This window comes from Nicotiana tabacum, chromosome 9 (assembly GCF_000715075.1).
Source record: "Nicotiana tabacum cultivar K326 chromosome 9, ASM71507v2, whole genome shotgun sequence".
Classification (NCBI taxonomy): domain Eukaryota; kingdom Viridiplantae; phylum Streptophyta; class Magnoliopsida; order Solanales; family Solanaceae; genus Nicotiana; species Nicotiana tabacum.
In genome coordinates, this window is record NC_134088.1 from 122990715 (window position 1) to 123009021 (window position 18307).

General features: G+C 32.8%; 2 protein-coding genes across 3 annotated transcripts; one reads left to right on the top strand and one right to left on the bottom strand.

Annotated features, from left to right (window-relative positions):
* The first annotated feature begins 965 nt into the window (after window positions 1-965).
* LOC107813645 (uncharacterized) lies at window positions 966-4866 on the top strand. The gene is made up of 3 exons (XM_016638924.2): window positions 966-1666; window positions 2619-2831; window positions 2926-4866. Exons 1-3 carry the CDS (start codon window positions 1063-1065, stop codon window positions 3348-3350), a joined length of 1242 nt encoding a protein of 413 aa, XP_016494410.2. The 5' UTR covers window positions 966-1062; the 3' UTR covers window positions 3351-4866.
* Window positions 4716-13289, bottom strand: LOC107813646 (serine/threonine-protein kinase Nek6-like). Of its 2 annotated transcripts, XM_016638926.2 has the most exons (14): window positions 13148-13289; window positions 12686-12842; window positions 11949-12015; window positions 8118-8183; window positions 7957-8003; window positions 7821-7866; window positions 7580-7660; window positions 7376-7418; window positions 7237-7286; window positions 6369-6450; window positions 6107-6156; window positions 5946-6019; window positions 5800-5851; window positions 4716-5704 (listed from the first exon to the last, which is right to left on the bottom strand). In XM_016638926.2, exons 2-14 carry the CDS (start codon window positions 12805-12807, stop codon window positions 4805-4807), a joined length of 1680 nt encoding a protein of 559 aa, XP_016494412.2. In that variant the 5' UTR covers window positions 12808-12842; window positions 13148-13289; the 3' UTR covers window positions 4716-4804. The 2 variants fall into 2 exon arrangements, with proteins under 2 accessions (XP_016494412.2, XP_075078296.1); XM_075222195.1 differs by lacking the exon at window positions 13148-13289 and having other exon boundaries at window positions 12686-13108.
* Window positions 13290-18307: the final 5018 nt, after the last annotated feature.

Here is an 18307-nt window from a genome sequence, read left to right on the forward strand (position 1 = left end):
GATTCACATAAATTGAAACACAGGAAGTTTTCTTATACAGTCAGACCTCTCTATAATAACTTCCCTTTATAACAATTATTCACTATAAAAGTCAAGCTTTTCTCGGAACCGATTTTTTAAGTTATATTTTACCTCTCTATAACAGCTTTATACATGTAACATCAACAACCGTGTTTATAGCAGAGTGCTCTTTGTAAAATTACCCTCTATAACAACCATATAGAATCGAGGTTGCTAATAATAATTCTAAAAATATGCACACAATCTTTTTCACTGCGCAAAGTTTCTATTTTGCATAAGACATAAGATTTGAAAATTTGCACATGATATCTATTCTATTGGACAAAATGCCAAAAAAATATTTAGATACAAGATTTAACTCTAAAGTTCTTAGATTGTCTTTAAGTGAAAGCTATTGGATACCTTTTTGCTGAAAATTTGGATACGAATCTTCGCCAATTCAAAGATTATATCGCTAATAAGATAATGAAATCTACTAAACGAGCTACAATTACAAAAGTTCTTCTATTAATCTTAAAAGAATTTATTTTTCTAAGTAACTTTAAATGTGCGCCTTAGAGTTTAAATATTTATCATTTAGTTATGAATTTATTAATAATTTATTACCTTTCTTCAATATTTAACTAGTGAAATATGCATATCTTTTAAGATTTTAAATTTGAATAATTTTCTTATTAAAAAAGAAAAAATAATTGATATTTGAATAATTTTTATCTATAACAACCAAAAAATATTTAAACATCAAATATTATTATAGGTGTATAATAACTATTCACTATAAAAATAAAAAAATATCAGAACAAACGATACTGTTATAGAGAAGTTTAGACTCACCGGCGGAGCCAATCATAGGCGAGGGGAGTCAATTGACACCCCTTTCGTCATAAAATTACATATATTATACATTGACTCCGTTGATTTCTTTGTTAGATTGTATAAATACATTTGAAGGTTTCTGTAGCAATCAAAGGTGTGGTTGAGTGGTTCCCTTTTATATTTTTCCTCTGTATCAAGAAAAAAACAACTCATGGGGATTAGGAAATGGGAACAGTACTGGTAAACTTGAGTATTTTCACCATGTTAACAGTGGTGTATGTAGCAGCCGCCAAAATCACAGCTGAAGAGAGTGATTTTTCTCCGTCACCGGCACCGGTACCGGCGGTGGGAATGGACGCTGGAGCTGGGTTTCAACTAACCCAGTCCGGGGCCTTTCTTTTGTTTTGTCTGATCTTATGTTACCTCTATCTCACCGATAGTTTATTTGCCAATCCCGATCCAGACTCATTTGCAGCTTTTGCTGATGATTCAGATCAAAACTTGTTTGCAGATATTATTAATACTTCTCTTCAAGAAGATTGTTTTCCCTCCGAAATGGGCCTGAATAATCAAATACTAGTTGGTATTGACGTTCCTTTGACTTCATCTGTCTTACTACATTCAGAGAACAGAGGAGAAATTACTACAGAGCCGCCACTGCAGGACAAACAAATGCAATCTGTGCATGTCAATGAAATTACAGTACTACACCAGAATTATTCACAGCCGAGAGACAAGAGTAAAGAAAAAGATTATTGCAGAATTAGTCTTGGTGATTTACAACAACAATTTGGAAAGAAACGTAATGATGCTGCAGAAAGTTTAGGAGGTAAGCCAACCGGCCCTATCACTTACAATATTGTTTCGTTATACTGTTGGTCATACCAGTAGGTAGTACTAGCAGTACTAGTACTAGTCTTAGTATTCTCCTATAACTAGTTACTTGTTTGTGTTACTATTACCGGATAACTAGTTACTTGTTTGTGTTACTATTACCGGTAGTTTTCGCACTATTCTTATCCACTAAATCTTTGTTATTACACGTTATGCCATTTGCTTCCGTTGTCTTATTTCCTTGCTGTTGTTATTGTTTGTTTATTGTGTCTTTTTCACTTTTCTTGAGTCGAATATCTATCGCAAATAGCCGTTCTTCCTTCGTAAGGTAGGTTTAAGGTTTGCGTATACATTACTCTCCCCAGATCCCACATGTGGGATTTCACTGGGTTTTTTGTTGTTGTTGTTGTTGTTTCGTTATACTATTGGGCTAAAACGATCCAAAGATAATCTTAGCAACATCAACAACTCAGTATAATCCCACTAGTGGGATTTGGGAAGGGTAGTGTGTACGCAGACCTTACCCCTACCCTGGGGTAGAGAGGCTGTTTCCGATAGACCCTCGGCTCCCTCCTTCCAAGAACTGCCCACCTTGCTCTTGGGGTGACTCGAACTCACAACCTCTTCGTTAGAAGTGGAGGGTGCTCACCACTAGAGCAACCCACTCTTGTCATGGTGTGATATTGTTCGCTTAACATGGTGTGATATTGTTCACTTTGGGCCAAGCTCACATAGTTTTTCCTAAAAGAGCTCATACCATTAAGAGTTATAACTGCTTATAAGTAGCTTATTTTCCTTTCTATACTCTATGAACATAATCCAAATCAAAGAAGATTTCTGAAAGCTAGCACCTCCAGTTTCTAAAACATGAATTGTTTCCTCGGATGATCAAATACTGCTACTTGGTATTGACGTTCCTTTGACTTCACCTGTCTTACTACATTTAGAGAACAGAGGAGAAATTACTACAGAACCGCCAGATGAACCACTGCAGGACAAACAAATGCAAATTGTGCATGTCAATGAAACTACAGTACTACACCAGAATTATTCACGGCCGAGAGGCAAGAGTAAAGAAAAAGATTATTGCAGAATTAGTCTTGGTGATTTACAACAACAATTTGGAAAGAAACGTAATGATGCTGCAGAAAGTTTAGGAGGTAAGAAGCCGGCCCTATCACTTACAATATTGTTTCGTTATACTGTACACACTACCCTCCTCCGATTGTTTTGTTAATCTTTTATTTCTTGCAGTTAGTCCAAGTACATTTAAGCGCTGCTGTAGAGCCAATGGCCTAGCCAAGTGGTCATGTAAATTGAAAGTGCAGCCACATACAACTCCTACCTTAACTCAAAGGGTGGTGGAAAGTATGGCTACATTTCAGAGTGACAACACCATGAGCTTAAAGGTGTCTTACAATGGTGTGAATGTGAGGTTTCCACTCATTCTTTCATCAGGGAAAAATGATTTGGAAGCAGAAGTTGAGACAAGATTTGGAATACAAATTGGAAGTTTTTCTATCATGTACGAAGATGAAGATAAAGATTGGATTCTGATCACTTGCGATTTAGATTTACATCACGGAATGCACATCTTAAAAAATAAGGGCATAACTACAATGAAGATAAACTTAGTAAATCAAATAGAATGTGATAGAATTCCCAACTCGAATGCATAAAGTTCAAATCATGGATCCGCCTCTGCCGTGTTTCCAATATTTAGTATTCACCAGAGTGTTTTTTTTCCACCGGATGATGACAAGTTTTTTTGAGTCAAGTGGTTTACGTACTATGGGGTTGTAATTGTTATACTGGTATTAGATGTCCTAAGATAGTATTACTAAGTATGTATCTCTTGTATTCTTAAGATTGTTCCACATGGTATTAACAACATTAATTCCTAGCAGCAATTAAGATCTCTTTCTATCTTCTGCTTCACTTTTTTCCCCCTGTCCACTCCTTGTTTTTGATGCTATTCTCTGCTGTCTTTGAGATACAAAGAAAAACAATAACTTGTCAATCTTATACACGAGCGGAGCGAGATTCTAGTTACAGCTTCAGTAAAACCTGTAACTTTAGCCAAAATCCACCTAATATATACAAATAATTTATTCAGAAAACGGCCTTTTCTAAAATTCAGAACTCATAAACTCAAATTTCTTGATCCGTCTAATGAGCTGTGATATAATTCTAAACTCGAAGCCATAAAATTCAAATCTTGGACTGCTTTCGCCCATATCCGTTGCCTGAAGCCTGATTTGATTGGCTTCTGAATCAGCAAAATAAGCTCGCAACCGAGATGGAAATAGATCAGTTCTACTTCGCAGCATCAATATCGGCCACTGGTATAGAGATCCCTAGACTTCGCGGCCGGTTTGAGAGGGTGTTTGGATTGGCTTTTAAGCTGGTGAAATAAGTTTTTAAGCTCTTTTTAGCTTTTTCAGTGTTTGTCAAAGTCAAAAAGTACTTAAAATAAGTTAAAAACTGTTTAAAACAAGCTAAAAGCAATAAGCTGGGCAACCTCAACTTATTGCTTTTTGGCTTAAAAGCTATTTCTTTTGAAAAGCCACTTTTTTAAAGTCAATCCAAACGGACTCTCAATCTTATCATACATAGTATCTTTCAAGCTTCAGATATTTTTCGGTACTACAACCTTATATATATAGAGATAAAGGGTGCAAAAAAGGTTCAGAAAATGTCCTAAAAGCTCAAAAAAGGTTCTACATGGATTTAGGTCTACACGTCTTGTCTTATTCTCAATGTCTAACATTTTCTTCTTTTTTTCTATTTCTGCAATAGCTGTCTTTGAAAAGGAAAGGAGACGACCAAGTGGAGGACAAGGACAGGAAGAGCTAATTTTACACGTCAAAACAGACCCGTTCCATATAATGTAAAATTATTCTTGTACAATGACATGACATGCTAAGTGCCACATGATTATAACATTTTTCTTTATTCTTGAGAGGTAGAAAAAAAAGTACTTTTAAGTAAAAATAGAAAAAAAGTAATTTCTTCCTTTTTGAAAAAAATACAATTAAAAGCAGTTTTTAAAAGTTTAGTCAAGCATTAATTCAAGATCAATTCAAAAACAAGAATCAAATGCTTACATTTTACTACAATTTTTTCAACAAACCTATGCACTCTCAGTTTCCTCACCTTGGTTTTGAAGATTCATTAGTCCTTTAGTCAACCAAATTGCTGTTTCTCTAGAAGAAACAGCTTCTTCCCCAAATGGTTTCAGCACACCAGCTAATTCTTCTATCTTTTCATGCTTAAGTAACTCTGCACAAAATTCAAGTAATGACTCTAGTGCTTCTGCCCTTTCATTGCTCATACCAATTCCCACATTGTTCTTCCCTTGTAACAAATTCAGTGTAGCCATTACTGACGTCTCACTCGCTGCACGCTCATGACCATCGTGTTTTTCTGTATCCCGATTAGTACTTAGATGATCAATGGCTTTTGCTGCAACTTCATTATATGGTTTTGGTATTCCTGGTTTCTTCAATGTGCATTTTTTTTGCTCTTCTGGTTGAGATTTTGCGTCTTTCTTGCTCTCAATAGGCCTATGATCGGTTGGTTTATGCTTTTCTTGATCTGTTCCCTCAATTATGTTATAAGTCTCCGCTAAGAATTCTTTCGTATCAGCTTCATGTTGATCAGTCAAAGTACTTCTTGTGGAGCTTCTTGAATTAGTACTTCCACTTTTCTTGACGGATATGCTTTGGAATCTTTCATTCTCCGGATTTTCTACTTTCATGCTCTGAAGGTTAATTTTTTTGATTTTACATGTATTAGGCGATTCGCCTTTGAGTTCATGAACATTTCCATCAACTGCAGCAACCTTGTCTTGTTTTTTGGCTTGTCTAATTTCCTTCAGAAGCCTTTGGTCTTTTCCTAATGTAGGCTTGGAAGTTGACTCATTACTATGTTTTGCTTCTTTGTTAGAAACTACTGATACAAACGCTGGTGGCAAATTCCGGCATTTAGCAAGGTATGGTTGTAAATGTGGATGCCTCAACAACTCTGCAGCCTGAATTTATTCGGCATAAAAAGTATTAAATCAGTTATATATGTATATGCAACGTTATTATGGGATACAACAAAATGCGAGTGTGTTAAACTGACCGTAGGTCTGTGCTCGGGGCTTTTTCTTAGCATGCTTTTGATCAATCGTTTCCTGGAACGAACAAATCAGTACAAGAAGCTGATGAATTAGTCTAAAGCTTAACGTATCATGGAAATGAGAAATCTATCGGTGTGTATTGTCTTACAATGTGGAGGAATATATGGTTGGAAGTGGAGAGACAGTGGATCTGTTTATTTTGTTGATCAGTCCAGGCATATCCTAATTGGTTAACTTCAAATTAAATCCTGTTCTTTCAATGAGTAGAAGGGAAATTGCAGAAGATATATAGGTTCTTATGTAACTTACCAGAGCTCGAAATGCAAGCATATGAGCAGCAATTTCAAACATACAACAACCTGGACAAGCAAATCATTATATCATTGCAAGCAATTCAGGGTAAAAAAGAAGTTAAAGTAGTATAATGCTATGTTGCTCAAACACTCCAAAAAATGATGCCGTACTTGTGTCGGATCCTTCAAATATGCATTACTTTTAGAGGATCTGACACGCACCCAACGGTATTTTTGAAGAGTCCGAGCAATATAGGTATAGCGTGATGATTATTTACCTAGAGACCATATGTCTGATTTGTATCCATAGGGTATATCTGCTAGGAGCTCAGGGCACATATATGTTGGAGTTCCCACAATCTATACCAAATTCAAGAATCATAATAAGATTAGTACTACTCAAGATGCTCCAGTTCTCTATTAGCTTTGTTAGATGAAATTTAAGTTTTCTTGCATCCCTCTATTTATCTGGTTCATCTGTTATATTGGTCACTCATCATAAGGGGAGTTCCGGAGCAACAATAATATTGTCTCTGTGTGACATATACGTCACGCGTTCGAACCCTGAAATCAGCCACAGATATCTGCATCAAGATAGGATGCCTACATTACACCGTCTGGGGTGCGGCTCTTTCCTAGCCCATGCAGAATGCTTCATGAATCGGGCTACCATATTTTTTTGAAAATACACTAACCGTAGAAAAGTTGAAATGTGGTACATTTTAAAACGCCAATACATCAACAAGAACTATATGAATCTCACTGAACAAGTCCGGATCGACTATATGAATTCTCACTGATCTTATCACTCCATTTAAGCTTATGTCATATCAATATTATACACAATAAAAACAAAGATAAAATATACTAGAAGCTTTCTATATATTACAGTGGTATATATATAAAGACCAACAGATGATAAAAATTATACTAATTTGGAAACAATGGAACCACCGAAGAAAATAGCATTATTACTAAAGAACGAGAGGTCATGGGTTTGAGCCGTGGAAACAGCCTCTTGCAGAAATGCAAGGTAAGGTTGCGTACAATAAACCCTTATGGTCCGGCCCGTCCCCGGACCCCGCGTATAGCGGGGTTTAGTGCACCGGGTTGCCCTACTAGAGAAAGAGAGGGAGGGTTCATTACCGAAGAGGCAAGGTCATCTTTATTCAGCAATTTGGCTAATCCAAAATCACCTGCAAAACATAAATCTCATAAGAAACAGAAAATTTGCAGAATTCTAACATAAAATAGATACCAAAAAGGACTGTTTAATTCTTTTTACCGAGTCTGATTTCGTCGTCTTTGGTAAGGAAAATGTTAGAGCACTGGAGCAAAGCAAACAAATCAAACTGTTAATTCTAATGTAATGATCAATGACAACATAAACAACAACAACAATAACTGTGTCTCAGTTCCAAAAAAGTTGGGACGAACAATATAGGTACCAAAATTTACAAAAAAAAAGTAATAATAATAAAATTCATACTTTAAGATCTCTGTGAAGAACACGATTGGAGTGAAGGTAATCAAGAGCCAGCAACAACTGAGTCAACCATTTGCAAAGTCTCTGTGGGAAGAACAAAGGTGAGCTTGAGTTAATTTCAAGGGTTAATTTAAGTGTGATTAGTGAATTTTATCTATGGTAATAGTAGTGTCACAATTATTTTGACATATTAAAACAACTAATTTTTACCTACTATAATAGTAAATTCTCATTTTTCAATTACCTCTTCAGGGAAAAAAATTCCTCTGGCTTTTCTAATAATTTCAGCCCTGAAAATAAGTACAATAAGATCTATCAACAAAAGCATATTAAGAAAAAAAAAATATTCTAATTTACAAAGCCATGTTTGGTAGACTTACATGTCTCCACCTTCACAGTAACTTGTCACAATGCAGACAAAAGAGTCCTAATTCATAACCAAAAAAATTTTTAAAAAAAAGTTTACTACAAGAAATTAAATTTACTGCAACATTCAGTCCCTGGAAAGATTCACAATGTTTATTAATTATGTTTTATGTACCTTCTCTACCCATGCATCCTTGTATTCTACAATATAAGGATTATCTAGCTTGGCTATCAAATTCATCTGCAATAATTAAAGTTGAAGGTCAGATAAGAATAATTACTTACTCTATTGGATAATTGTTTATACAAAAAGTGTTGCATGTATGGAATAATTTCCTTTTATAATACCTGGGATAATAATACGGGAATTACACAGTCACGTTATTGGAATACGTTTGATTTATTGACTAAAAATGGGATATACGGAGTATCTATCTATACTTATATTAAAAGCACGAAGGTTCTTAGCGAAATGTCGTTCGCCTTGTTTACCCTCTGTTAATGCACTTTATACTGGATAAAATAGTAAATATAAATAAACTAAATAAAGCCGTAGCATAAAGAAAATAATTAACAAGAAGAGAAGAAGTAAGAAACTCCTTCTTTAATTAGTATCCTTAATGATTAATACTAACAAAGAGTGCAACACCAAATTTTTAGTCTGTTACCGTAGTTAAAAAAGGAAAAAAATATTTGAGGTAAACTTTTTAACTCTTAGATTGTTCGAGTATTTTTGTGATAATAAACGACTTCAAGATCTACATAGCTTTCGATTCAAATGCGGAATTACAAGTCAAGTTGAACGATATTCTTGTAGCTTTTTTATAAGTATTATATTTTTATTATAAACTTTTTTATGTATAGTACATGAGAAATATCTATTTTGTGTGAACATGCAATATATTGTTTTGCAAAAAAAAAAAAAAAAAAAAAATCCAAATGACGAAAAATTACATAAAATTAGAAACATAAGACTTAAATATTTACTAAAAATCAATCATATATAAAGATATTACAAGGTACAATTGATAGAGTGCATGGAAAAACTATAGAAAAGATGAAATTGACCTCATTATGCTAGGAATATGAATGTCACTAAAAATTTATAATCTTGGAATATGGATGTCAGTAATAATTGCTATCGATCTAACATTTGCCGTCTACGTCTGCACCTTAATGCTATATAATAGATTTTTCCAACTGAATATAAGACTTTAATCTCCTTAATAATGTTCCGCAACCCTTATCTCGCCAACATAGAGCCTGTTTGGCCAAATCCTCAAAATTCATTTCTTTTTCTTGAATTATTTTATAATTCCTATAGTACTTTTTATTGATCAAAGAAATAGATATTTACATTTTGCTTGTGACAAAAACTACTTTGTTAGTTAACTGAATCTGTTTGTGTTTTCTAAAATAAATTTAAGAGTATATGCTTTTAAAAAAAATCAGAAAAAACCTCTTAAATCTTCCAGAGTTTATATTTTCTTAGTGAAAGTGGGAAAAAAAATGACAACTTGTGAAATTATAGTAATGAAATTATAAAGCTGTAATAAAACTTAAGTTGAAAATATTGACTAAGATGATTGAGGACTTCTATTATCACCGTTTTTTTATTTGCCGAGTTAGATAAATAATCATCATTTTTAGGAACCCACATTTTTTTGTTTAACTTTCATTTTATAACTCAAACGTATTTTGTTAATATAGTATTTATGTAATTTTTCAAAAAATATATATTTATTAAGACATGATGCACGCGTAACGCGCGTATCCTAAAACTAGTACTATATTAAAAGCACGAAGACCCTTAGCGAAATGTTGTTCGTCTTTTTTACCCTTTAAAATATATTTCATACTAGACAAAATAGTCATTTCAATTATTTTTCTCATATTTAGGAACAATCATTTAATTGTTTTCCTAATATTTAGGATTCTAAAATCAACTAATGTTTCCTTATTTATATTGTATAAAGTATTTTTAACGCAATCAATCATTATTATCTTGGATTACCTTTTAACAATAACGTGCATACAACTAGAACAAATACGTTTATGAGGCTTAATCTACAACAAACATAGGAAATCTATTAAAAATACTTTATCTTTTCCATCACAAAAATTAAATGAACAACCTTTAACTTCTACCTTTCGAAGAATTAAATTGCGTTGGCAATATTTAACTCCAAAATGATTTATTTTGAAAAGGAGATAGAGTTCTTGTGTTTTGTTGATAAGGTAAAAAAATTCTATGAAAGTCAAAGTGAAAATGTATACTGTGGTAAAATTTAAAGTCTTAAATAATTTTGTTCATCTGGAGTTTAAAATACTTATACCATTATGTATATGAACTATAATTAATTTTCATATTAATTTGAACTCCTTTCCTCAATCAATATTTTTTTCCTTATCGATATTTGAATAATATTTAAAAGCTACGCTCAACATTTAAAAAAATAACTAAGAAAATAGTTAAGAATACGAAAGAGATGATGCTATTCCAGCAAAACGGTAACTTACCACTAAGCGCAACCGATAGGTATTGTATTCGAAACTGGCATGTAATTTAAAGAGAGAGAGAAGAGTGGTTGATAAAAGTCAAGAATTAATGTTGATGGTTCTTCAAACACAAAGATCCAAAAATAAAATGTTGATAAGGTATATATCAAGTTAAGGATAGAAAGTGCAAGTGACTATACACCATCCACATCACAGTTAAACATTTAAAAGTTGGAATGTACCTATAGACTAGTAATATAAAATATGTGTTTTGTGTATACTAAATAAGATAAATTTTTATTTCGATTTTAACCTTAATTTTTTTTAAGGACTTTGGGGAAGAGCCTTGAAAAAGGGCATTTTTGTCGTTATAGTGTTTTATCCCGGAATTAAGTAATCCCCGAATTACTATCATATCCTCGATGTAGGATAGAATAATACCACAATTGTAGTATAAATTAATCCCGAGATTGCTAATTTCGGGTTCAAAAATTCAACCAAACGCGAGATAAAACAATCTTGCATCTAATCCCAATATTATTATCCTTTACCCCACCAACCAAACGAGTGCTAAGGGTAGTAAAATCTCTTCCCCGCCTGAAAGAGTATGCTAAAAAAGGGGTATTATCACTTTTAGCCCGCGCCAGAAATTATTTATATTCGATAATCGAAAAAGTGTATAGAATTTGTATAATTTATATATATATCGGCTATTATTTTAAGAACGGATATACGAAATCTTTTCTCCGTTAGAAAATAAGTGCAAGGACATGAACATTTCTCATTTAATAGCATTGAAAGCTATGACAGAAAGAATAATTACTTGACAGTAAGGAAAAGAAGTTGGAAGTTATTTCTTACATTTATATTCTCTACCAAACATTTTACATCTTACTTTTTTTTATTTCTCATTGTTTGTTTTTATATATTTGACAGGGAGGTTGTTACACCAGAATGCATTTGGTCAAAGCAGGTCAAGTTAGGTGTGCCTAAAAAATGAAACATTCCTTGGTAGCAATAATAGGAAAGTTAATTTATCACAGCCATCTACCACTTTCGTGTGAGGAAAAAGAAAGTGAACATGTTAGGAATATGCTTACTAGAATTTTCATAAGCGGTGTCAATATTTAAAGTAGTGAACAAATAAATAAATTACTGTAATAACAAACGGTATTATTTTTTATATTTATACCTGATATTTTAATTTTATTTATTACTTATACATACATATTGGAAAATTTTTGACAAAGCAGTGTCACGTGACACCGCTTCAAGCAAGGGCGCGCCTATGCCCCTGATGTTAGGTTCTTTTCTCTTTACATATTATAAGATAATTATAACTAAATCATTATAATAAGTATTAATTAGCAATAAGATTAATAGTTTAAAAAGGCAATTTTCTCTACATTTCGGAACCTGATTCATTTAAATGTAATACTAACATTTTCTCTTAAGGTTAGTGTTAATTTAGAGGAATGAAAGAATTGTTTTAATTAAAGTGACTAACCTCTTGATGGGCAGTACGCTTGAACTTTTCTGTCTGTTTAGCCAAACGGATCTTCTTCATTACATACCTACAGTTGAACATAATTGATTTTTTTTTTGTTGAATAAACCACAAATCAAAAACCAAAAAAAAAAAAAAAAAGACACAAAGAAAATCTTTACTACTAATGAGCATTGCTGGAAATCATGTGATTATTCTATTTGGTTAATGATATAGCAATTGTTAAGACATAACTAAGAAAAAAGTATATTCTATGTGACAGCTTAAATTTTTAGACAGGGTGATCACATACCGGCACCCAATATCTAGAAAAATGTACGTATTTAGCCCATAAAAAGAATCAGCTCTGTATGTGAGAGAGAGCGTGTTGAGACATAATTAAATAAAATAAAAGTATGTTCTTTATAGCAGTATAGTCAGTTTCATATAACAACAACAAATTGAATAATTTTTCAGAAGTGATATATGAGGAGGGTATGATATATACAACCTTACCCCTACTCTGAAAGGGTAAAGAGACTATTTCTGATGAACCATCGGCCGGAGAACGGGTGAAAAAGTAATTACAACAAGTAAGAATAACAACAACATAAAAAAAAGACAAAAACCCGACAAAGCAGTTAAACTCTAGGTAGTAATAGCAATCTAATCGGTTCCATACAAGAAGGGAAAATGAAGAAGATCGAAGCAGAAACCTTGAACTATTATTAGATGAAGAAGAAGAAAAAGAAACATTACTTTCTTTTCTCAAACTTGTGATGAACAAGAAATGCAGCTCCAAAAGCTCCTCTACCAATGTGTTCTATCACTTCATAATCTTCCATCTTTGAATATTCAACTTCATTATTTCTCACCTCCATTTTTGCTTTTCTTATTTTTGGACCTCAGCTTTAGTCTGAGAAAAAAATAGATGTTATTTACACCATATTTAAATGGTCAATTTTTTTCACTTAGCCAATGAAATCCTTTACATATCACAAGATCATTGAATGGAATTTATGGCTGTTTCAGAAATATCAACAGAAGGAAATGAAATCACAGTAAAACTCAGGTTTGGAGCCAGAATAAGATCAGAAAAAAAAAAAATTGGAATTAGGAGGAAGTAGGGGCTGGGAGTAGAAGAGGGACAATAAATAAATCAAGAAATCATGAATGAAACATGACCAAATGAAGAGTATTCAATACACTAGTAGTACATACACATTAGATTTTGAGTTGTTAAAAAGATTGCCAATAAACCAACAAGGTTTTGGTTCTTGTATTTGTGGAACTAGAAGATTAGTGCTTTGAAAAGATGTAGTATTTTTATAGAGGAGATTTAAAAAATAAATAAATAAACACGCAAATAGAAGTGGAAGGGTTTTTGATATTTAATATATATATATATATATATATATATATATATATATATATATATATATATATATATATAAAATTAGTAATTTGTGTCCAAAATAATGAAAAGGATTAAGATAAACCTGTTCCGTCTCTCTAGCTCTCCTCCTATTTAGAACATGAAAGACAGGATACTAATTACTCCCTCCTGTCCACGTTATTTGATTTTTTTGTCTTTTTTTTGTATTCCATAATATTTGATTTTTTCAGATATCAAGAAGGAATTATCTTCTTTTTTTAAAAGTTGTCCTTGGAGTAAAGAGCCTAGAAGTATTTGTTATATTTTCAATGAACAAATTAAGATTAATATGATCAATTTTATTATTAATTAATGCTAATAAATTCCTTAATATGTTTGAAAGTAATCAAAATATCAATTAAAATGGACAGGAGGAAATACTAGTGAAAGTAATTTATTTGAGTCACTTAACAATTAAATATCAGACCTTGTCCTGTATCCTTGAGCTATGTAGAGTAGTTATTTCTTCCCGTATTACATTAAATGTGTGGTAGATCCAACAATTGAGTATTTTCTATTAAAAAATTAGTTTAACTTATGTACGCATATGGTGTAAAAGAATTTTTGTACAATCAATTCACCTAAAGATATTAAAACTAATTGTCCACAACAAAGAAAAATTCAGAATTTAAATTTAATGAATTCATATTTATGTTCTTATTATTGAACTCATTACAAATTTAAAATTATCCATTCACTAAAAAGCGAAATTATATATATTAACTATAAGTCAAATTCTAAAAAAATTACTATATAGGAAAGCTGAGAAAAGAAGTTTCTTATTAAATTCATCAAAAAAGCTCAAGGAAATCATGATGGGAATTAAGAAAAGGAGCCACGCATGTGTGTATGTGAATTTTAATTGAGAAAAAGGAGGGAAGATTTGAGGCAAAAGCAAAGTGTGCAAGAATTGTTGGGACAGATATGCAAAAAGCTCTTCAGCTAAATTTTATTTGAAAGAGAAGGACCACCAATTAATGTGACAAAATAGATGAGATCTCTTCGCCCTTAATCCGATTTCGAGTTCGAGTCTCGGGAATAAAAAATTTCATGATAAGAAGTGTTTTATTTCTTAAGTGAACTTATCACTATGAATTTGAATTAGTCGAAACAATTATGAATTTCGAATACCAAATATTTGAATAAAGAAAAAAGTTGAAAGAGAAGGAGCAACCTTTGCTTTTGCTTTTGCTTATGTTTTCTGATTTTTGGGAAACTTATAATCATTATTACCATAGCATGTGGTTGGAAGGTCAGTCTCCTTTATCAGAATATCTTAAACATGCACTTGACCTCTTAACAAAAGAAGATCCACTTGCTTAATTCTTGGTTAATATATACTACATGGAGAATTAATTAATCTATGATTATCCTATAATTGGTTGGTTTCATTGTTTCTTAATTTATTCATTTCTTATAAGAAGGGACTCTTGGAGTAATGGTAAAAATTTTTGTATGTGACCTATAGGTCACGGGTTCAAGTGGTGAGTAAGCTGTCTGTAATACATTATAACCCTTGCAGTGTGGTTCTTCCCTAAATCATGTGTAAATACAAAATAGTTTGTGCACCGAACTGTTCTTCATTCATTTCTTGTAAGTTCTGACAATGAATATTTGGTTTGTCATTCTCATTTACCTAAAAGACCTAAAAGATTGTATCCTCATATGTATTGGGCCTATCACTGTATCAATTGGCTTTAAGGTGTGCTTGTTACGAAGGAAAATATTTTCTATTTTTCTAAAAAATGAGTGGTTTATCACTTATTTTTTCTTGTTTGGTTGGTGAGTGGAAAACTTTTTCCGGAAAATATTTTCTAGTGTTTGATTAGAGAGCATAAAATAATTTTTATGCTACTCTCTTCACCTCCCTTCCCCCAAGTCCCCATGTTTGTGTATAACTAATACTTGTATTAGTTATACATCATACTTGGTATTATCCTATATATAAGTAATGCATAGAAAACCATGGCATTAGTAATACCAAGGCTACTAATGCATGCATTAGGTTGGTTAAAGATAAAATTATTCTTAAAGTCCCTTAAAGCTTGAGAATGTGGAGGGCATTTTTGTAAACAACTATTTTTCTTAAAAATTATGCAATGCATTATAATTTTAATACACCACACCAAACAGTAGATAAGAAATAATATCTGCATAACTAATGCTTGCATTAATAACACATGTATTACTAATCCATGCATTACTAATGCACCTTATTCCGCATTATTCTTATACACCCTACCAAACGACCCCTTAGTGTTTGCTAGTGGGATAAATTTGTCAATGAATAAAATATTCATCCCAATTTCCAATTAGTTTTAAAGGCAAAATTTGGCCTATTGTACAAACATGGACATAATTTAAAAAGTAGCCTCAGAAAAGGCCATACGATGCAAAATTGCTAGAATTAGTGATACTAGATTGCAATCTTGGTGGAAGGCGTTTGGCCTCGCTATAAAGATTGAAAAGTTTGTAGCTATTAGCTAAAGGGTCTAATATGATTAACGAGACATAATTGACTAAAGTAGGTTTGGTAGACTGATGTGATTTTATTAATACCATAATATTGCAATTATTAACATCAATCAAAACTTGATTAAAATGTGAAGAATACGGTAGTGCAAAACAATATCTATTAACAGTTGGTCTTAATATATTTTCTTCTAAGCTCTTTGATATGACAACCAAAGATCTTTAATGGACCATCAATCGTTGTGGCGGGATAAATATAATTCCTCCACTCTTAATTAAAGATTTTTAATTCGAGCTCTGAAAAATAAAGATAATAAAGAAAAATTTCTATTATTACATAAAAAATCCTAAAATGATTCCTTACCCGAAATATTTTTGAATAAACCAAAAAAGATCATCAATCTATCATATACTCTTCGCACAAAGACAATCAATATAAAGATGCACAAAGAATTTCGTATTCACACAGGGTTTGGGGAAGGCCCGTACTCTAATGGGTATTATGTAGACAATCTACTCTAATACAAGTATTAGTGATTGCTTTAACAGCTCGAACATGTAACCTATAAATTACACAAAGACAATTCTACCATTGCTCTGAAACTCCCCTTCATGGATCTCTAGCTAGATAACTATATTTTCATGAAAACGTGCTCAAATTGAGGACAAACATTACTACTTGCAAGTAAACTTCGTGAGTTTGTACTCATTTTAGAATTTGTGACAATTAAAATGGGAATTAGGCTTAAAATATCAGTGAAGCTTTCCTGATGTAAACTAAGAGTCCACCAAACTGTATAGAGAACCTGGTTTTCTATCAGTTCACACAGAACACACACACAACACTAAGTAAATGACGCAACAGTATTTTACGTGAAAAACTCTCAACTCACGGAATTAAAAACCACAACCTACACTCGTAAGATTTCAACTTCACTAACCGAGCAAACTTTAGATTACAACCTATTGTAACCTAGGAATTAAACTCTTAATCCCTCACCTACTTGCAATAACTATATTGCAAGCCTCTTTGTAATAACTCTATTATAAAGCTTACCACTTTGACTAACTCTAGCCAAACACAAACACACTGTTTATGGTTTTACAGAAGATATCCTACAAGATGATTCTAACTAAGCTGAGTAGGAATTATAAGTAAACAATATTAACAAAGATACAATAATACTAAGGACACACGATAAACTCAGTGCTGGAATCGGGTCCTTTATTCTGTTGCTACTTTGTTCTTCAAGCCTTGGAGTCAATGAAGGGCGACATCACACTTGAGAGAGACTTAATGATTTTTTAAGTGTGTGTTTTCCTTGCCTCATGTTGGTAATATATAAGTGAGGTCATTGGGATGATGTAAGCAAGTACCCGGTACAAGGCATGCTCCACAAAGTGACTGATGCACTATTGCTGTGCAATGCAACAGTACAATGACTTTAACAGTTGTAAAGAGTTGACTTGTACTGTGACCGGAGGAACTGATAGCCATCTGTTTCTTCTGTCATTTCTTTGACTAATAATATTGAAACTTGTGCCAGACATGTGATTTGTTGTTTTGAGTACTTTGAGGTTGTGTAACAAGTTTCCGATCTGGTTCTCATATGAAATTTGTTAAATCATCAAAATACACAGGCACATAACTTATTAGTTTTCCCTTTTTGATGATGACAAACTTAGAATTGAAGTTCCCCCTGAGAATCAGATCTCTATACAATTCACCCTGCAGATTAGTTTGATTCCCCCTAAGAACTTGTTTCCCTTTCTACCCCTCCCCCCCCCTCCCCTTCAATTTTCTTTCCCCTTTTGGCATCATAAAAAGAATATATGCAAGTAAACACAAAAAAAAGTCCAGCACAGTTAACTCATGCCACTTGTGTGCATACAACATAGCTAAAAAATATAGCACAAGAGTATAACATGCATAGCAAAAGACTGATATGCTCATTGATTAATTTGAGGAGAAAACAGAGGTAGTAGTACCATTGTTTACAAAACATCCATACAAAAAACAAATTTAAAGTACCACAGTCATAACAACAATAAGACAAAAAAAAGGACATTGGGATTAAGGCAAACATCATTAAACTATACACTGAGAAAGGGAACTGTTTAAGGGGTACTGGAAGAGGGAGGGAAGGATGAAGAGGCAAGGGCTTTAAGAAGAATATCCACTCGAGCATTTTCAGACCGCTGCTCTTTTAAGTACTCAACATGTTTCCTCAAGTGTGCATTTTCAATAGTCAAGCGGGTAACCTCTGCACCTTGTGTACTGCTAGAACCAGGTTCCTCCTTTGCTTGACTGAGTTGTCCTTCAAGAATGACATTTCTAGCCTTCAGCCTCCTTATTTCCTCGTTAGCAGTAGTCTGAGCATCAATTAACTGAGAAATAGTAGAATTGCTGCCAACACCCCCTTCTTGTCTATACACTCGCATTCCTCCAAGGTTGTTATTGAGAAAGTTTGCTT